This window comes from Triticum aestivum, chromosome 3B (assembly GCF_018294505.1).
Source record: "Triticum aestivum cultivar Chinese Spring chromosome 3B, IWGSC CS RefSeq v2.1, whole genome shotgun sequence".
NCBI classification, from domain to species: domain Eukaryota; kingdom Viridiplantae; phylum Streptophyta; class Magnoliopsida; order Poales; family Poaceae; genus Triticum; species Triticum aestivum.
In genome coordinates, this window is record NC_057801.1 from 599,092,686 (window position 1) to 599,112,687 (window position 20,002).

The 20,002-nt window shown below is 39.9% G+C and overlaps 1 protein-coding gene across 2 annotated transcripts in view; it reads right to left on the bottom strand.

Annotated features, from left to right (window-relative positions):
• Nucleotides 1-3,865: 3,865 nt before the first annotated feature.
• LOC123071190 (protein MOR1) overlaps nucleotides 3,866-20,002 on the bottom strand; it is an 18,516-nt gene continuing 2,379 nt past the window's right edge. Inside the window, exons 4-53 of one of the 2 annotated variants that reach the window (XM_044494705.1) lie at nucleotides 19,320-19,399; nucleotides 19,064-19,241; nucleotides 18,913-18,977; nucleotides 17,354-17,436; nucleotides 17,173-17,258; nucleotides 16,959-17,072; nucleotides 16,211-16,330; nucleotides 14,801-14,903; nucleotides 14,578-14,714; nucleotides 14,414-14,479; nucleotides 14,200-14,314; nucleotides 14,056-14,096; nucleotides 13,524-13,595; nucleotides 13,326-13,427; nucleotides 12,842-12,947; nucleotides 12,467-12,579; nucleotides 12,306-12,393; nucleotides 12,081-12,181; nucleotides 11,852-11,959; nucleotides 11,669-11,774; nucleotides 11,509-11,588; nucleotides 11,286-11,435; nucleotides 11,112-11,187; nucleotides 10,890-11,014; nucleotides 10,541-10,801; nucleotides 10,364-10,438; nucleotides 10,203-10,284; nucleotides 9,990-10,111; nucleotides 9,825-9,917; nucleotides 9,669-9,746; nucleotides 8,770-8,865; nucleotides 8,581-8,682; nucleotides 8,387-8,488; nucleotides 8,068-8,250; nucleotides 7,860-7,971; nucleotides 7,514-7,590; nucleotides 7,323-7,402; nucleotides 7,090-7,155; nucleotides 6,886-7,003; nucleotides 6,591-6,710; nucleotides 6,442-6,519; nucleotides 6,196-6,354; nucleotides 5,969-6,127; nucleotides 5,797-5,894; nucleotides 5,553-5,709; nucleotides 5,303-5,419; nucleotides 5,099-5,194; nucleotides 4,836-4,907; nucleotides 4,526-4,748; nucleotides 3,866-4,442 (exon numbers count right to left, since the gene is read on the bottom strand). In XM_044494705.1, the coding sequence (XP_044350640.1) occupies nucleotides 4,201-4,442; nucleotides 4,526-4,748; nucleotides 4,836-4,907; nucleotides 5,099-5,194; nucleotides 5,303-5,419; nucleotides 5,553-5,709; nucleotides 5,797-5,894; nucleotides 5,969-6,127; nucleotides 6,196-6,354; nucleotides 6,442-6,519; nucleotides 6,591-6,710; nucleotides 6,886-7,003; nucleotides 7,090-7,155; nucleotides 7,323-7,402; nucleotides 7,514-7,590; nucleotides 7,860-7,971; nucleotides 8,068-8,250; nucleotides 8,387-8,488; nucleotides 8,581-8,682; nucleotides 8,770-8,865; nucleotides 9,669-9,746; nucleotides 9,825-9,917; nucleotides 9,990-10,111; nucleotides 10,203-10,284; nucleotides 10,364-10,438; nucleotides 10,541-10,801; nucleotides 10,890-11,014; nucleotides 11,112-11,187; nucleotides 11,286-11,435; nucleotides 11,509-11,588; nucleotides 11,669-11,774; nucleotides 11,852-11,959; nucleotides 12,081-12,181; nucleotides 12,306-12,393; nucleotides 12,467-12,579; nucleotides 12,842-12,947; nucleotides 13,326-13,427; nucleotides 13,524-13,595; nucleotides 14,056-14,096; nucleotides 14,200-14,314; nucleotides 14,414-14,479; nucleotides 14,578-14,714; nucleotides 14,801-14,903; nucleotides 16,211-16,330; nucleotides 16,959-17,072; nucleotides 17,173-17,258; nucleotides 17,354-17,436; nucleotides 18,913-18,977; nucleotides 19,064-19,241; nucleotides 19,320-19,399 (5,583 nt within the window). In that variant the 3' untranslated portion in view covers nucleotides 3,866-4,200. Of the gene's footprint in view, nucleotides 4,446-4,525; nucleotides 4,749-4,835; nucleotides 4,908-5,098; nucleotides 5,195-5,302; nucleotides 5,420-5,552; nucleotides 5,710-5,796; nucleotides 5,895-5,968; nucleotides 6,128-6,195; nucleotides 6,355-6,441; nucleotides 6,520-6,590; nucleotides 6,711-6,885; nucleotides 7,004-7,089; nucleotides 7,156-7,322; nucleotides 7,403-7,513; nucleotides 7,591-7,859; nucleotides 7,972-8,067; nucleotides 8,251-8,386; nucleotides 8,489-8,580; nucleotides 8,683-8,769; nucleotides 8,866-9,668; nucleotides 9,747-9,824; nucleotides 9,918-9,989; nucleotides 10,112-10,202; nucleotides 10,285-10,363; nucleotides 10,439-10,540; nucleotides 10,802-10,889; nucleotides 11,015-11,111; nucleotides 11,188-11,285; nucleotides 11,436-11,508; nucleotides 11,589-11,668; nucleotides 11,775-11,851; nucleotides 11,960-12,080; nucleotides 12,182-12,305; nucleotides 12,394-12,466; nucleotides 12,580-12,841; nucleotides 12,948-13,325; nucleotides 13,428-13,523; nucleotides 13,596-14,055; nucleotides 14,097-14,199; nucleotides 14,315-14,413; nucleotides 14,480-14,577; nucleotides 14,715-14,800; nucleotides 14,904-16,210; nucleotides 16,331-16,958; nucleotides 17,073-17,172; nucleotides 17,259-17,353; nucleotides 17,437-18,912; nucleotides 18,978-19,063; nucleotides 19,242-19,319; nucleotides 19,400-20,002 lie in introns of both variants that reach the window. The other variant, XM_044494704.1, reaches the window with a different exon arrangement.

A 20,002-nucleotide genomic window follows, 5' to 3' on the forward strand; every position in this document is an offset into this window, starting at 1 on the left:
CTGCATGAAAGCACCCATCTACATTCAGTTTAATGAATTTTGGTTGCGGCCTCACCCACTTATGTTCGCTAGCTATTTCCTTCCTTGATGATTTCATAAAATTCCCAACGGTTGCTAGGACCGAGCTGGTCCATCGGAAAGAAGGGGTACATGAATCATGGTGAGTGTGCTGACGCCGCAGCCACCATAGGTACCAAGATCCCGCAGCAATAACTTCTTTGTAGTTAATAGCAAGCATAATGTCTAGTGGTGAATCCGATTCTAACAACAGAAACTCAAAGATCGCCGATCCAGACGTGTCGACCTGTGTCGTTGTATTTATGTTGAAGTCGGTTGAGCCATAATCATCCAGCAGCAAGTATTGCGACCATTAGAAAACACTCTTAAATCGGTGGCCAAGTGGTGCGCAAATAACCAAGCAACTAAGTTGTTCTATGTATTGGTTATTTGGCCGCATATGCTCTTTGTGTTGGTCACTTTGCCGAATATGCAACTTATTGACCATGTCCTCTTTTGCTACCCTCCCATGCATGCACATTGTACTTGACGGTGGAGAAGAAGCACTTCCTCCTCCTTCATTGTTGATTGAAGTTGAATGCGCAACATAAGTGGCTCCTGTCCATTGCCCATCCTGGCAAGACCGGCGTCAGGAGTCATCGACAAAGTGATGAGGGAGGAAGCATGAACAACTAGTTTGGGAGGGTAATATTGACATCTTTTTGCATGGATTGCTAAATTGAAACTTTTTTTATCAAACACACGTAAGACCTTACGATCATCAGTTGCTTTTTGGTTGTGATGGTTGCATATTGATCAACATATGAACTTCAAATGAAGGAGGCCAAACAAGGTGTGAATGGAATATTTCTAGATTTATTTCAATCTTTCTCGTGATGTTCCTTCAATGGAAAGAGACATTGTCGTCGACCACTAAGCGCTTGTGATGACATCATCAATTTTAAAATGTTATATCGGCTCAGTATCTCAAAGTGCTTACAGAGGTAGGGTGTGCGTGTGTTCATAGGGTGAGTGTATATGAACATATACAATTGTATTGTGTTAAATAAACATACATATTACACAGCTTTATCTAAAGCAAGACAGAGTGTTTACTGAGGACGAGATTTGGGCTGTTATTAAGGACATGCCCTCAGACAAGGCACCTGGACCGGACGGGTTCATTGGATTGTTCTTTCAGAAAGCTTGGGACGTAATCAAGGTGGATCTCATTGCCGCGATTCACAAGCTTTTTGTGGGTAACGGAAGGGGTTTTGGGAGGTTAAACCAAGCTTTGATCACTCTTCTGCCAAAGTCTCCAGAAGCTTCCACTGTTTTCGACTTCAGACCTATATGCCTTGTGCATAGCATGCCCAAGATTGCATCCAAACTTCTGACCGCTAGGCTCAGACCGCGCATGGGAGAGCTAGTACAGGCGAACCAGTCCGCCTTCATCAAGGGGAGATGCTTGCATGATAATTTTTTGCTAGTGAGGCAAATGGCGCGCTCGATGCACCGAAGGAAAGCGAAAGGAGTACTGCTCAAGCTTGACATTACAAAAGCTTTTGACTCCCTGGCTTGGCCGTTTTTGTTTGAAGTGCTAAGAGCTAAAGGGTTCTCGGAACGTTGGATATCATGGATCGCAATTTTGCTTACCACTACCAGCTCAAGAGTGCTGGTAAACGGATGCGCTGGCAACAAGTTCATGCACGCTAAAGGTTTGAGGCAAGGGGACTCAATTTCCCCTTTGCTTTTCGTTATTGCCATGGATGTTCTTACGACAATTATCATCAAGGCGCATGAGGCTCGAGTGATGAGCAGAATCAATGGATGTAGCCCGATGCAGCGCCTGTCTCTGTACGCGGATGACGTAGTACTATTCATCAAACCAACATGGCCAGATCTCATGTTCATTAAGGAAACCCTCACAATCTTTGGAGTGGCATCGGGGCTTAAAGTTAGCTCCGCCAAATCAGCGGCAATCATGATCCGAGATGAGACGGAGGATGAAGAGCTTGTCAAGTCGGTACTACCCTGGAAGATCACCACATTTCCATGCAAGTACCTCGGTCTCCAGTTAAGCATCAAACAACTTAAGAGATCCGAGTGGTAGCCGATTGTGGATGCGGCCCTTCGCATATTGCCAGGATGGCAAAGGGGCTTGGTGACTAGACCTGGGAGGCTTATCCTCGTCAACCAAGTCATGAGGGCGCGGGCCACACACCACCTTATGGTTGCGGAGGCGCCAAAATGGGCTTTGGAAAGGGTGGACAGAGGTTGTCGGGCTTTTTTTTGGGCCGGGACGGAGGAGGTGAATGGTGGCAAGTGTGTGGTATCCTGGGCAAGGGTATGCAGGCCAAAACACTTGGGTGGCTTGGGTGTTATTGACTTATCTAAGCACGGCATTGCTTTAAGATTACGATGGGAATGGCTTAGACGCACGGATGCTTCCAGGCCTTGGCAAGGGCTCAACTTGACCGCGGATAATAAGGTGGCCCAAGCTTTTGGGAGCCTGGTTAAATGGAAGGTCGGAGCGGGAGACAAAATCTGGTTTTGGAAAGATCGGTGGCTTCATGGCGCAACCATCGCTGAGCTAGCCCCCTTGGTTGTGGCCACAGTCCGTACGCAGGTAGCCAACAAGAGGCTGGTACGTGATGCGGTGCACATGCATGCTTGGATGAACCACATGGTGGGTGACCTATGCACGGAGGGTCTTACCCAGTTCATCGGACTTTGGGAGACCATATCGGAGGTTCAATTGGATGCTCAAACTGAGGATAGCCCCATTTGGGCTTGGAATGTGTCAGGAGTCTACACTGCATCTTCCGCATACAAGATGCTTTGTGAGGGAGGAGTTAGATTTCACTCTTTCGGAGCAATTTGGAAATGTTGGGCGCCACTTGCGTGCAAAATCTTCATGTGGTTGGCGGTGCAATACCGATTGTGGACGTCAGATAGAAGGGCGAGACACGGTTTGCAAGACCAAACATCAAAATGCTACTTCTGCGACCAAGAGGAAGACACGGTCGACCACATCTTGCAGCAATGTGTGTTCTCAAGGCAAGTGTGGTACAGATGCATGACCAGGATGGGATTGAGGATGGAGTTTTGCCCAACATACGAGTCTCGCTTGGTGCAATGGTGGACGGAAGCTAGGAAACGCATGCATAAGCAAACGCGGAAAGGATTTGACACATTCGTGATGCCCATCTGCTGGACACTTTGGAAGCAGAGGAACGCGAGAGTATTCGGATCGAGCCAAATCAAGAATGAATGGGAGACTATGGACTTGATCTTCGACGATTTGAGGACCTGGGCTACGGCAGGAGCATTTGGAGGACGATCGATACCTGAGTAGTAGAGTAGCATTAGGAGTGGGGTGGAGGCTTGGTTGGGGTCGGTTTGTGATCTCTAACTAGCGCATTTGTAAAACTCTTGTAAATATTTTTCTCCCTTCTATAAAGCTAAGGTACGCCTTTGGCGTACCCTCGAAAAAAATCTAAAGTTTTTTTTTGGATTATTTGAGATATAAAGTAACCTTTATCAACTTTGGTCAAGGAAAATAGGCTCTGTCTCCGCAGCCCGTGAGTCTTCATCTGCCCTACTAACCATCTATTAAGATTGTGCTCATTTGATGCATGGGCAGATGTCACTACAAAGGAGTCAACAGAAAAAATAGCCACCAGTAGCGATAATTCAATTCCGTGCCCAGGCTCTTCTGCAGCTAGTGACAGTAAAAAATAAATAGCAGAAAAGATCAGAAAAAAGAACAATCTTTTTTGTCAACCAAGATGCTCAAATGCAGGATGTCACTGGCAGTAAGTATTTACATCACGAAAATTTTAGAAGCCACACCAGCACTCAAGTGTACTCCTAACCGCATAGTACTGATCAATACAGTTAATTCATAACACTCAATTGTATTGCTATACAACACAGGAAAACTCAACCGGCACCAAAAAAATGTGTCAAAATACTAATTAGGCCCTCAACAGGCAAGCTACAAGCAAAACCTCTGACTAGCTTCTCTACAACTACACCAGAAACTCTTGAAGAATGGGTTGACCAGGAACGGGGGTTACAAAATGTCGGCCCCGCATCATGTAGTGCATCCGACATACCTATCTACAAATAGCATGACTATGGTGCAAATTTACAGTCAATTACAATGGTAGGTATTTCTCATAGTTCTGTCAACTATATTTAGAGTGGTTCCATAGAGCCACTCTTTAGCCTCTCCATTCGTGCTTGCAGCCCAGATAATGCTCTCTCGTCCATGGGTGGAATATTACTTTGTGTTTGTGGCTCACCATCCACTCGCGCCCCGCCATGGAGCGCATTGCCATTCATACTTGACAGTGGCCGCGTCTGAGCTACATCGAAATTGCCCCCCACAGCTGCGGCTTGGATGCTCTTCATCCTTTCCCTGAGAGCATCCAATGTCCCTGCTGGGATAGATACAGATAATTCCACGAATCAGATGCCAGTCAGATATCCAGAAGTAAAGAGGCGGGAGAGGGAAGTAGACCTGAGGATTGGAAACTATCTGTCTGTTGATCTGATTGTAACCTCAAATCAGAGTCTCCTTGGACTCTGAAGGCGCCGTCTTCATTACAATCCGTTTTGCTACTTATCGATTTTGTATGAACAGGAGAAGGTGCAAACTTTGGAGAGGGTATTGATGCTATTGGAGGTGGCGTTGATAATGGAAGACTAGAGGGTGTTCTGCCAGCTGCGGCATTCTTCTCCACCTGGATGCACCAAAAGAGTATAATTGTATCCATGTCAAGATTACAAAAAGAACTCGAACCCTCCTGTCTATGGTCCAGATTACAAACCTGAGCTAGCCCATCTCTGATGTACGTTCTAAATGCTTCACTTGCATTCTGAAGCTGAGCGAATATATCAACCTGAGAGAAACATGTTTTGAATGGTATAAACTTTCATCGCAAATTAGCAAACTAAACTCATAGGTTACAGATTTACTTCTTCAAAGGAAAAAAAACAGTTAATTCAACAGTAGTTATTAAATCAGTAGCAAGGTTCGTATAGCTTTTAGAATCCCACTCTAACCATCCAAAGCCAAAGCTTGACAAAATACCTTTGGGTACAGCTGGGTTATCCGGTAGAGTTCATACAAACCAATCGTACATGTTTGTTTGTCACCGATTTTCTTGAATACTGCAGCAAGCTCTTGCTGATCACACCCAAAAGTTGTTAAATAGTGAGTCAAATAATTCAATGAAGTAAAAAAAAATTACCCACAAGCATGACATTGATAGAAGGAGAAAGGAATTAGAGTAACCTTCAATTGTGCATCTGTTGAATGAATTGATGGATTTGGAGTGTTCGATGCAGCATCACCCCAGTGAGTTTGACCCATAGGTCCAGATGGGGTTAACATCCTAGCTGCTGCAAGGGTCTAGGATGACCCAATAGTATTGTTTAGAAAAAAGGAGACATAGAAGCTTTATGGAAAAACCGAAGGGTGCTTTAGAAAAAAGGAGACATAGAAGCTTTATGGAAAAATCGAAGGGTGCAGTTGCAAATTCTACCTGAAGATTAAGATCAATGTATGCCAGGATGATAGGCTGAGGCTCAGCGTCTATAGGAACCATTGAAAGGTGACCTTTTATTGCTGTGCCTCGTAGCTTTACAAGTTCATGCAGCACAGTTTTGACCATTCTTAATGGCTTGTCATCAGCTCCAGCCCTACAGCATATGCAATTGTTTAATGTACAAAAAGAAATCAAATGAACAGCTATATACTGTAGTAAACTGCAAGGGATCAGCACAAACCTCCTCCGTATCTCTTCCATTCCAAGTTCTTGTAAATAAATATGAACACTTTGAAGAATGCGATCAAGGTCAACCTCATATATTGTACTCTGAAGAACCTGAAAGATGACATATGCATTCAGAAGTGATATCTGTACAGATTCAGAATGGTCAAATAAAAATGACAACATACCTTTGTCAACTTAATTAAGCATTTGACAACTAAATCTGAAAACTTCTGATTTTTTACAGCAAGGGACTCTGACGGAGTAGGGGATGGCCATCTTGAAGGGTCCAAGGGCCTCAGCAAATTGATTAGTACAACGAATGAGGAAGTTCTCTCAGCGTTATCCTGCAGAAGATTGGATCATAAACAAAGAGCAGCCAGCAAGCCAAAGCAGAGAAAAGAAATATGCATACCAAGATTTTAAGCATTAAGACATTAAGAGCCTTAAGTAGTTGACTGCCATCATCCATAAGAGGAACCCGCTCATCTAAAAGCCATAGTAGCAGCTCTGTGATAAGGTTATCTAGTGTACCCTCCTTGACTGCGTGAGCGAGACGTTTGATCTGGAAAGTCTGCAATATTACAAAGAACTCATAAACAACATTTTAACAAATACATGTAAAAACAAAATAATGTTGAACATAAACATATTAACAGACCTGCATGAGAGTATTTAAAACGTATTTGCAAGACCTTGAAGATGCCCCAGATAGGCTGAAATTAAATGTTTTTGGAACCTGAAAGATTTGCCAGCATTGGAGTTAGCAGGGTAAGGAAAGCTTAAGCATAAAAAGCAATGTAGGCTTACCATAACAGACAAGCATGAAACTAATCTGTCTGCTTCCTTAATGAGATCGTCAAGCGCAGAGCTTTCAGGATCAACCGCCTGAGTTAGCTCGTGGCATATGACTTTCATTCCTTCAACAGACTGCATGAACAAAAACATGCAAGAACAATGTGTGTGCTTCAACAATGGATGTAAAAATATGACAATAAGTAGGCGTTGAAGTTATAGATATTACAATACAGCATAGAATAAGGAGTGCAAACAGAGCGTATGAACAAGAGACGGCAGAACATGAGAAACTGAGCAACAGCACTACCTGTTCAGGCAAACCTAATGCAACAATATCAAGAGCTTCACGCCAGTCTGTGGGACCAGTCACTGCTGCGGCCATCTGCCTAGGTACCGTATGGGCATCGGCATACCCAAAGTTTTCCCTACTTATGGACAAGAATACACAAATAAAGTTGTGTTATGAAATACAGAAGGAACTGCGAACGGATTAATAAGATAAATGAAGCACCTTGACATCATTGACCCTGACATTGAACGAGAAACCAATTCCCCACTCTGTTCTGCTACATCGGATCTACAGCCAAAATGAAAGAATATGAATAAATAAGAACGAAGACATCAGACATCACGAGGAAAGCAAAAGCAAACTGTTATGTTTTTGTTCAAAATTCTCCATCTTGCATTTTTCAGCCCTGGGTTGGTGGGGTTAAGGAATGCATGATTCCAACACAAGGAACTAACCCGTTTTCTCTGACTGAACGCCTCAATGCTGCTCGGGCATCACCAGGCCTTCCTTCTCTCCTCTTATCCATTTCTCGAGCCTGATAATATATCATTAACAAGGTGATTTTAGATCCCTTGACATTACCAGGTAGCTAAATAATTTTGAACTTCAAGTAGAATAAATTTCTTGTGAATTGATAGATGATTACCTTCCACTTAAACCTATCATCGAGCATACTTCTTTGGGCATCTGAAAGTTTTCCAACATATCGCCATACATCATCCCCTGCTTGACCAAAGAGAGTAGACTAAGAACCTCATGAAAATCATTTACACAACATGTAGCTAAGACGTAATGGTTGCTCATGCATCTAATGTGAAAAATGCAGTGATCTGTCACTTGTTCAAATATGCAAGTGTGCGCGTTTGAAAAATCAAAATACCCAGGAGTAATGGTTCAGGAATATTTCAAACAATTGATCAGGCAATACCCAGAAATCAGTTCTAACATAGTATGAAGAATCATCTTCTGAAAAAACCAGCAAAAGAATGTACCAAGGTTCTTGTAAGCAGTGGCAAGCGTATTAAGAGCGGCTTTTCTGATTTCTCCATCCCGCTCTGCTGTTAATGCTGCGACAGATGGCAAATTTTTCAACAAGCCACCAACCTGCATGAACAGAAAAAAGCAGGACCCATGAGTAAGAAAATATACTAGCTACTAAAGACAACCTCTGGTAATTGGGGTGGGTGGGGGGATCCAGACCTCGGTCCCGTTATGATCCATGAAGTATCCAATAATGTCAACACACTCTATCCTAGTTCGGTTGTTCTTGGAGCGCAGCCCCTCCAATATATAGGGAAGCAGCTTTGGAAGAGAATAGATGTTGATCATTTGCTTTATCAGCTCCCCCATTTTCTCTCTGACTTTTTCAATGTTGTGACCAGACTGCAATACAACAGTGGTTTACAATTAAAAACTCTTGCCACATATTACCATATACCATATAATAAGAATAAAAGGAGTAAGTTCAAAGCAAAAAATAATGGAAAATATTCCCAGAATGTATTTAAGATGATATTACCTTCTCTATAAGGCAAGGCAGGAAGATTGCAGCTTCTGCTTCCGTTAACATGTAAGATTGATCTTTCAGACCATCAAATAGCTCGGGAAGAAAGTCAAGAACCTGCAAGACAAATAAACAGAATACACAAGACCAATTGAGTTGGAGTGCTTCAACAAAAGAAATAAGACTCGTCAAGTTTGGAACTAGCACACCTTCAACAAACATGTCGTGTTGGATTCACAGAAGCGCAGGACAAACCATCTTAGTAGTATATCGAGAAGCTCAACCACTTCTTTGCCACTTGAAGGAAGTGCCTGCACAATTGGATAGTGTCACAATCATACGAGCTAGGTTGCACAGTTTACTGCACACGAATAAGTTCCAATATTGCCAATTCCAACCTTTTGTAGTAACTCAATACCATCTATTTGCCTCTTAAAGTCCGAGTTCCATAACCGCAAGCTAACATCCTCTCGGAAATGCTTAAATAAATCAACCTGCAAATAAATTTTTCACAGAATCAGATAGTTTGTTCGCTAAATGGCCAACTAACTACACACTGTCCACATGTGTAAACTAAATAAATTGTAGGACATAATCAGATCAATATGTCCAATGAACCAAACATTAAACATATTGAAACACTAGATTCTTCTTCAATGCATCGCAGGAGGATGCTCACATTTCTGAAATGTGGTTGTATATGCGCACATTACTCCATGTGTGCACAAAATAAAAGTGAACACATTTCATGATTGAATTTAAAACAAGATTCTAACATATTGAGATGTGATAAGGTGTTTGCTAGTCAACACGGCAGCATGGATACCAGCTTTGGACACCAGCACGTCTGCTACTGCTAAGCAAAAAGTTCTGTTGCCTACTAACCTGCTATACCAATTGACCAGCTCTGACTTCTGACATGAAAACACATGTGCATATAACCTGCTACTGCTTGCATAAATTAAGACCTATGAAACTGTTGGATATATCGATTTGTGCTTGAAAACAAACCAGCATCAAGGAGAAGTAACAAAAAGGGTTTTCCTTGGCATGTGACAATTTGTTCTTAATAGCTTCTCCTTTTTTTTACCGGCGGTTTCTGCCTTCTACTCGGCATTACACTAATTGTGTGCCCGCTAGGTATACTGTTCTGCTTATTGATAAATGGCAAGTACATGCTATAACTAACCAATAACAGCACACTTTATGGCATGATGAGACAACAACCGAGTATAAGAAATATATCTGAGGAAGCAATGCAGTATGCTTAAACCAGTTTTTTTTTCACCACACGGACCTTCAGTTCGTCTATTTGCTCACGCCGTGGTTCTTCAAACTTGAATTTACGTACCAACACCCGTCGCTCGCGATCTTCCTGCACAATTAAATACAGATACAAATATAAGAATCCAATGTACAGCTTTGCTAGTTGCAGAACTTGATGCTATCCTACCTTGTTTGAGTCCTTAATGTTAAATAATGCCTGAGACTGTAACGAGTCTTGAGAAGAGATCATAGTAACAGAGGCCCTTGCTGGAACTCCTCTCTGATAATAAAAAAAATAACAGTTAGAAAAAAGAAGTCATTTTCTACAATGACAGACAGCAAAGCTACCCACTTGAGATGCAGCTTTGCCAACGTTTGAGGAGCGATCATTTAGGCCAGGTTTGGCGTTCTTCAAACCACCTTTTGATGGCAAACTCATACTTGTGGTCACCGTCTTTACAGAATCAGATATTCCTGTTTAAATGGTGCGGTAATACCAAATCAGTACAGAACAACCTGCATTGAGGGGAAAATCTGAAATGTGAATTAATATTCTGTAAGACACCTTCATGCACACTGGACAGTTTCAACCTCTCTGCTACAATGGCCATAGTAGGGGATGGCAGATCTCTCAAGTTCTTTGCAACCTACATCATGTACCATATTCAGCCATTGGAAAAAGTTACAGAAAAAACGGGCAAATGAATTAAAAGGACAAAATCATACCACTGCTTGGCCACAAATCTTGAGAACTTCATTCATAAAAGTCTCAGCGGCTTTACGGACTTCAGATGATTTATCCTTTTCAACAAATGGATATAGATATCATTAGAATGCCCATGAACTATATATGAGTTTAAATTAATTAATAGCAACAAAATAATTCAATAGTTTGACTAATACCATCAAAGAAGATGCAGACGGCTTCAGTAAAGGCAAAGCCTCAGCTGGATCACTCATTTTCGAGACATGCTTAGACAACCAATCGAAGAGATCTTTTCGCCCTTCTGAACCACTTTTCTGATCACCCAAAGCCACTGCAATATATGGAACCATCTTATCAAGTTGAGTAGCGGCAACCCAGGAATCGAGAGCAGTCAAAGTGCACTCTCGCATGTGCTTCTTATTATCACCAATACACTTCAGCACATCTGCCAAGATACCCTACATCGTAACACAAAATTGCAGTTATTATAGGTGCGAAAGGACACTACTAAGAAAAAGTACACACAAAGTAGAGCTAGTTATAAACCTTGCTTGATTTTTCAACAGAAGGGCCCATAGCAGATGCAAGAACACCAATCGATGACAAGGTCGCCATAACTAAGTTTTTGTTACTGTCATTAAGACGGCCTCTTAGCGCCGTGAACAGGTCCACTGCAGTTTCAAGATAACAAAAGTAATGCTGTGACTTAGATGATATAACCCAGCATAACATATTTAAGAGTTATTCAAGATTGACAAAACAATGAACCTGTTCCTGTTGGCTGAATGCGCTTATGGGCCTCCTCCACAATTTTGTTGACTGCTTCTATGGACTCCAGCCTTAACTGTCGTTTCACATTAGCACAATATCAATATCAATACCAAATGCATGCAAACTTACAGAACTAGCCCAAGAGGTTAAAGAGAAACCAATTATCTGTACCTTCCAGTCTGGGCTCCCCAAATTTTTCAGTAAAGCAGGCGTTATCTTAGAACTTATGTCTTCTCTTGGCAGGCCATCTGATGAGGCAGCAGAAGTAGACGATGCAGTGTCCAAAGCCCTAACTGTTCTTTTCGGAGGAGCAGCAGCACCCTGTTAATTCAGAACAATTGTTGCTGTTAAACTTCAAAAGGAAAAAAAACAAATAATGACCAAGACAGCATACCTCAAATGGATTCTTTTCATATTCAGCATCGAGAGCACTGAGAAGTGCTGGTTTGACATCACTCAAGAAACCCTTTATATCTACAGGAAAAGCTTATTTCAACAACGACAACAGAGTGCACCCATCAAGCCATAAATAAACTAAGAAACAAGTAAACAACCTGGCCCTACAAACTTATGCAGCATCCCGATCAGTTTGATAGTTGAATTTCTGGTTGCAGCAGCGCTAGATTGCAGACCCGTGTCTTTACAAAAATCGATTATGTCCTGGAACCATAAAGAAGACTAAGAACAAGAGGGCAGTGTCTTTATATGCCAAACGATAAAACCATAGCAAACCACACCTTTAGTTTTAAATTCGAAGTCCCAAAGTCTTCAACGGCAGATACCATCCAAAGAATACCCTCACTAAGAACCTTCGGATTCTTGTGCTCTTTCATTATTTTGTATAACTACAAAAATGATGGGCACAATTATGGTGGTTGCAGTCATTAAGATTTTGATTTAGGAAGAAAGTGTGAATGCACATAAAATGACTACAACAATGGCCTAATTGCAATGTTTATCTCATACCCTCTCAAACACAAACCCTGGACCTACTGCCTCGCAAAAAGCGGTAAGACATTTCATTGCAGGCGCACGGGTTTTTATATCAGCAACCCTTTCACTTATGCCTGAAAGAAAATGATTTTATAAATCAGTAATTCTGCAATAATAAGCATTTTACAAGACATAAGCGGTAATTGGATGTGAAAAAGTTATCAAATATTGTCAAACTGAAGTAAGAGGAGCTCGTACCAAGAAGGCATAGAACAACACATCGCTTTGGGAACTTCTTCACAGTTGAGGCAATGTAGGTGATGACCTCTATAACTTGTTGTTGAACCTGTTTCATACAAAATATGCATTACTTCAAGAAGGAAATATTTCTTACTAAACCAAAAATGATAAGTAAATACCTGCACATTTTTTTCATTCCATCCAGGCACAGCACATAATAAACGGACCAACAGTTCGGCAGATTTGTCAAGTTCTGTGAGATTTTCGACATCCTGCTTTAGCATGCCAATGGCTGCCAAATAGTAGAATATTAGGGTTTAAATGTAGGTCATGGAAGCATCAAGGTTTAGTAGTATTACTTTCCATTTTCCATATATGGCATAGAATATTAAAAACGGCACAGAAATAGCAAAATATCAAACAACGATACAACATGATTTCCTTCGTTAAGTGTAGCATTAACATGTTAGACGTAAAAAGACGCAAATCAAAGCTTAGTCTGCCAATCCAAATAAGATAAAGAACAAAACACGAAGCACATGATCTGTTGGAACCTTCAAGACGCTCTTTCCAAACAGTGCTCTTTAACTGTGAAATTGTCTCTGTTTTCACAACAGAATTTAATCTCTCCTCTATTTCTTCCAAACTCATCTCTGAAGGCTGCAAGAAATCAAGCAAGTAAGCATGTGAGTTGAAACCTAACTTTCTTGGTGAACTATTACTTTGTAAACACAATGAGTCACTCAAAAACAGTTGGGTATAATGGAAACACCTTCAGTTATGGTTTCAGTACTCTTATGATAGATTCAAAGACTTAAAATACTGGACTAGGAGAAATATACATCAAGTAGTTTCAAGATTAAAAAAAAATACAAAACTCCCAGAGAAAATTGTGACTAGCGACAAAATAAATAAGGATGTGCTCCAGACTAGCAACCAAGACAAGTTACAGAGTTAATGTTTTACTATGAAAATCACAAATGATTTTGATTGTAAAATGGAACAATGTACTTATGATAAGCAAGTTGAGTAAGCCACCTCAACATCTTCAATCTCAGGAGCAGCAGAAGCCTTTGACTGTGGTCCACCATCTGTCTTTTTTGCAGTTGATTTTGCTGGTCCAGATTTCTTAGCCGGGGCCTTACAAAAATAGAAACATGGTGGCCAAATTTAAAGAGCAGAAACTCAAACATAGTATGGTTATGCGCATCCAAGAGCAAGGAAAACAATGCTAACCGCTGCATGGATAGGCTTCTTTCCACTAAGCATGCTTGCAGCAGATCTCCTCATTGTAGAGCTATCTGTAACCTACACAAACATGAAATAATCAGGGTTTGGTTTGTCAACTGATATATCACGCTCCACTGCAGCTATAAAGTATTTTAAGCAGTGGTCCTGCAAAGATTTTATTACGATAAATGCAGTCCTTCAACTTCGCCCAGTACTGCTTAATGTAACACTGGTGGCTTCTATTTCCATTTTTTTATATGCCCGAGAGCATCTTTAGTCGAGCCATACCAGAAAAATCTAGAGCAATCATCAAATTCTAACAGTGTTCTAGAAGAGACCAGCCTAGCACACCCAGCTGATCATCCTGCCTAGTGCCTAGCACATAGCTGAAGGCAGGTGGCAAACACGATTCCAAAGAGCAGGCCATGCAGCCCAGCACAATTGCAGAGAAGCAGGTTGGGTCTTGGAAGAGAAGCCACAGATTACAGATTGCATGTTCCATTGTGTTAATAGCGAGGTCAAAACATAGAAAAGGTACCTCCCGAGCAGATGCAGCAGCTCCTGAACTTGAGGTAGGTACTGAAATGGCATAGTTGCTGTTTGTTAGGTTCGCAACAGTGTTGGTGTAGAAATGAATACAGAACATAGATGTATTATTCTCATCTGGAACAGCAGCTCAAACCTGTCCCTGAACTTAAAACGGTATCAGTGGCAGAGCCAATCATATCTGAAAGTTTCTTTTTCCTCACGTCATCTAACTTCTCCAGGGACCGTTCCAAGGGTTTCATTCCAACCATCTATACAGATAGTAAAGTACCCAAAAGAAAAGCATAGAACGTAAGTAACATCAAAGGATAACAGATGCCACGAGAAAGACACACTCAAAAGACACAAACCTTAGCTATGGCAGTCAAAACAGAGAACGAAGAATCTCGAACATCTGGGGTGCTATCATTCAAGCACTAAGAATAGGAAATTAAGTTAGTGCAGATACGTGAAGGCAAATGCAAATATACCAGAAGAAGAAATCACAACCGGTAAACTAAAATTGGTTATTCACCTCCATGCAGATAGGAACATACTCCTTGTGCAACTTTAGGACAGTTGCCTTATTGCTCGTTTCAATGCAAAATGCAACCCAGTTCAACGTTAAGGATCGAACAAGAGGGACCTTGTTTTTTACAGCGACCCGAACATCTGCAGTAAAACTACTTTATAACACTTCCGATTTTTATTTTTTTTAAGATAATACAGGGTTTTTCTCTAGCCAAAACAAATCTAACCTTCAATCACATCAAGAAGAGCAATACAGCCAGACTTATGCATTGCTTCGAGTGTTTGAGTCAGTGCTTCCGACATAGTTGGCTTTTTCTCTTTCAGTTTTTCCTGTTTAACATAAACAAGGGCAAATGAAGTGAAACATGTCACTTTACTTGATCGATATTTCAAGTTAGTGCAGCATAAGAACTTCGTTGACCAGTAAGAGGAACAAATATACCCGTTGCCCTGAGCCTCTGTAAGGGTTAATTTAAACAACGTGATTATGTCAAATCAAAAGAGGATAGTCTGTAATACTAACTGTTTATTACACAGCTAAATCACCAAATACATCTTTCTTGGTAGTCTGAATATTACATAAATTGTAATATCACGATGTCAACCTAAAAACGAATTTGTCTCCAAGAGAGAGAGAGAGAGAGAGAGAGAGAGTGTATGTGTGTGCGCGTGTGTGCACTATTATTATTGTATATTGTAAAGCACTACATCAAAACAACCTCTATACCAATGGTTATCACGGTGTCTTCGTCCTAGACACCTGGGCGACAATCAGGCAATAGATCATATATAGTATAAAATTAATTTACTGTAATAACAAGACAACTTTATACTCCCTCCGTCCCAAAACAAGTGACTTGACTTTGTATTAACTTTGTACTAATTGAGTCACTTATTTTGGGACGGAGAGAGTATTTAACATCTAGACTAGAGTGGTTATAGAAGATCCCAGTCAATCTTATTCACATAGAATCTTGTATTTCCCTCTATCACAGAAAATCACATGTCACGCTTGGAAAGAAAGTTGGACCAAGCAGAACAGCAGCAAACTGTCCAACAATCCCACCTTCCTGCAAAAGAAATGGTAAAGTCCAAACTGAAGGAAAAGATAACTTTTATCTTCTCCGACTCAGCTCACAGTTCTCTCCCTTGATGTGCTTCTTTTCTAAGTCAAATCGACCCTCTTCTGAGGGGTCCTTTTCACAAACGTCCTTCTTTCCCTAGTAACTTCCACAAGGCTAATGAATCCCACTTTGGGAGTTTTTTTCGCTTAGTCAGATGTTAAGAGCCTAGTCACTCTGGAGCTTGCAGGCGGATCTCAAACGACCACAAGCGATCCAACAAGCACTAATGTGCAACAAAGAACTAAATTCTTCTAGTGGATCATGCAGTAGCATGCAAATTTGGCTGCACTGATCAGTCATATGGCTAAAATAAAGGGCAAGTACATTTACAAAAACACAGAAAAACACTCAATAGAGTCAAAGCAAGTCAGTCTCAGAGATCTTAAGATATCATAAGCAATAAAAATGAATTTGCTAGAGATTTATGGCTATTAAGGAAAAGGATAATTTGACAGACAAGTGAAACAGGAAGGGCGATTTATGGTTACTAAGGAAACGGGTAATTTGACTTACAAGTAAAACAGGAAGCAGATTCCGTGAATTTCCTGAAAAATGAGTTCTCAAACCTTTAGCTAAATTCCCTATTGCTTGGGTAGCTTCCACTGCAACAGCCAAATTAACATCTGTAACAAGCTGCAATAGGACAAAGACAAAGGGAAGGAAGTGAATCACAAATTACAAACATTATTAGAAGCAACAACTGCATGGTAGCACCTAGGAACTTGAACACTTCTCAGATAGTTAACACTTGCTAACTAGCAACAATAGATTGGCAAGATAAGATAAGTAAGAGAAAACAATTCAAAGGCTACTTTTATCACAAATACTACCAGCCTACCACAATAAACCAAGAGAGTTCGACAACATAACATGACCTCCCAAAGAATATGGTGTGCAGGTAGTTCCTCATTAAGTATTGCTACACTATACTCCAAGAAACTTCCAAAACAACATAATATGAATTAATTTTGAGCAATGAGAATCCACGCAAAAGATTTCTGAGAAAACATTATGCATGTTGTATCGAAGTTAACATTCTCCTGCGAATTACTCCAAGTACAAACTACAAAATTAATATATGTCAAGAAAACAATGAAAGGGTGTTTCTCTTGTAAAATACTCTGATATTTTGTCAGGAAACAAAAGAACATAAGATGAGTCAGGAAACTGCTTAAAATAAAATCTGATATTTTGTCATGCTAACCAAGAAATGGACATAAATCTTAATGCATGAAATATCGTAAAATTCAATCCTATTAACCTTTTTAAGTGTTCGGGAAACTTCATTAAAATCACCAGGAGCGATTTTTTTGGTTGAAGCAAGCTTAGTAAGCTCTGCAACAGCATCCCTTCTTTCCGACCATTTAGTTGCTTTCTGGAATTGCAGATAACACAATGACATCACAAGTTTATAGAACAATAACAAAAGATTAGTACGACTCTGGCAGTATGTCTATGCAAGAAAGATCACATACCACGCCATCCCAAAATCCAGACTTTTCAAGTGGGGTTAAAATATCCACAGGATCAACAAGATCATATTCATCAATCTCCATAGGGGCTAGAAATACAATCGTATCAGTATCTTGTCTCAAATTAAACAGAGGAAACTTGTCAACAACAGAAATAAAATTAACAATAAAAATGACAACAGACCATCTGGCACTGCAACTTCAGAAGTACTGGCGCCTGTTGTCTCTGGCACAGCTTCCTCCTCAAGCTCCTTTTCTTGTTCAGATCTGGTAAACAATATTTAAATTATATCCACTTCTAATATATGATGGGTCAAGTTGAAAAAATATAAACATATTGTATTCACCAATCATGAGCATGGTTAAACAAAAAATATTTGGCAGTGAATCAATACATTTTTTAGGGCACAGCTTCTTGTGACCAAGAAACTAACACCACTAGAAAAAACTTAGAAGAATGTTTTATAACATGGAGATGTACCCTATGATTTTTCCATGTTAACCATCCTTGTAAATATGATTTTGGTTCATCCACACTTAAAACCTTATTACTCCCTCCGTTCGGATTTATTAGGCCTCCTCTTATTTTGGGTCAAAATTTGACCAAGATTTAACTAATAAAAGGCAAACTATATGTCATAAAAATTATACCGTGGAAAACCTCTTCCAAATACAAATCCAATAATATAGTTTTTGTAACATATACTTTACATATTGTTAGTCATATATGTGGTCAAAGTTTGAACCAAAATACGAGGGGGCCAATAAACCCTCCGGGAGTACCGAATAAGAGAAAAAACTAAAATAACAAAACAAAACCAATAGCCCATATATTGTGATAAACAAAACAGTAATCAAAGTTATATCTTATGCTTGGGAATGGAGTAGCTTTTTTAGATACCATGATCATAACTATACAACATGCACAAATAATAGCATCACACCGTTCATAAAACAAATACTGAAAACTTGTGTTTTAGCTTACATCGAATCAATGGATGTTACTTTTCAATTCTACACCTAATAAAGTAGTCTCAGGTATGAAAGTCACTAATTTAACTTTTTTTATTGTATTCCAAATATTGAATTGCTTGCTCTTGAAATTCATCACACAAGGATATTTTTTGCAAGCCAAATATACATTCATCTAGTTTGGTCAGACTGTATAAAAAAATTCATAGAAAAATATTATGATGTGCTTGCATACTTTGTCCTTATGCAGAAGTAAACGATGAAATGGGTTATAAACAAATGACTAACAGTACAACGACTACACAAAACATATTACGAATGTGTTCTGGCATTTTATCACAGTTCATGTAGAATTATAATATACATAGTTAAAAAAGGCGCGCCTAATGACTAACAGTACAACGACTACACAAAACATATTACGAATGTGTTCTGGCATTTTATCACAGTTCATGTAGAATTATAATATACATAGTTAAAAAAGGCGCGCCTAAGCGAGCACTTAAGCGCGCCTAGGCTCTAGGCGTTGGCAAAACGCATTGCACACAACTACGCTTAATCTGTGCATAAATGCGCATAAGCATGCGCTTTGGTCAGTAAAGCGCAAGGCGGTGGCAAAACGATTAATTAATGCCTAGCGCTTTTTTTGAACTATGATAATATAGCAGCTTGAACCTAGAATTTAGATACTTGTTTTACAAGGTTAAATCCGAAATTTTCATGTAAAGAAATGCTACAAATATTAGAGAGATGTTCTTTTATAAAGTTGACCTTATCTTGCGAGTTGGCTTAGCAATTCCTGAGACATTTGCTAGCTCTGCTTCCAACTCTTTTTTCTACAAACAGAAAAAATGTGATTACAAAGTTGGCTCATAAAATATATTATCAATGAAATCCATTGAACTGGTACAAATAATCCCACCATTGTATCCCTCATCTTCTCAAATAAAATTGACTTTACAGGCTCTTTGCCAATCCATCGACAAAGCTCAAGCGTCAAGCCTTTAGAAGAAGCTCGAACATTCTGGTCTGGATGATCAAATAGATCAGGAAGCATCTTCAGAATTTTTTTAGGTGGTACAACCTTAGCTCCAAATTCACTGGCAGAAACAGGAAGATGTTAAGAGAGTTTGACAAATACTTATGGTTACAAGCCAACTTACCAGCTAAGAACTTACCTGAGTGCTTGAAACATGACATCAATAGCAGGAACAACAGCTTTAGCCACTTTATTCTTTACAGCCTTCTCCATAGATTCCTGGTACCATAAGAAAATTGAGTCAGTTTGAGCAAGTTAGCATGCCATCGATCATAATTACAAGAGGGGCATGTTGTGGAGATGGGAAACATTTTAAACAGGTTGAGTAACCAACAAAAAAATAAGGTTGTGTTAGATAAAGGCTGGTCATCAATGCCTTGTGGCAAGATATGTCATATCACCAGAATAACAAAATACTTGAACACTCAGGCATTTACGTGCATCTGCAAATAAATGATGATTGGGATGCCAGCTCAGCTGAGGCATTTACGTATAGGTCATCGTGGAATCCACGTGGCCAAGGCTCTGAAACTTTGACCAATGTTTTATGTGGTATGTAAGCTTACATCATAATAATGCCATTGCATTTGTCTTAGATACTTTTATGATATAGAAGTTCAATATTTTTTGGTATGTAAGCTTACATCATAATAATGCCATTGCATTTGTCTTCAGATACTTTTATGATATAGAAGTTCAATGTTTTTACTAGAATGTTAAGATTAAACATCATAGCCTGTGCACTGAAAACTGATAAGACTTATATTTGTAAGTAGAGTTAACAATAAACACTAATATTAACAACTAACTCTGCAAATGCAT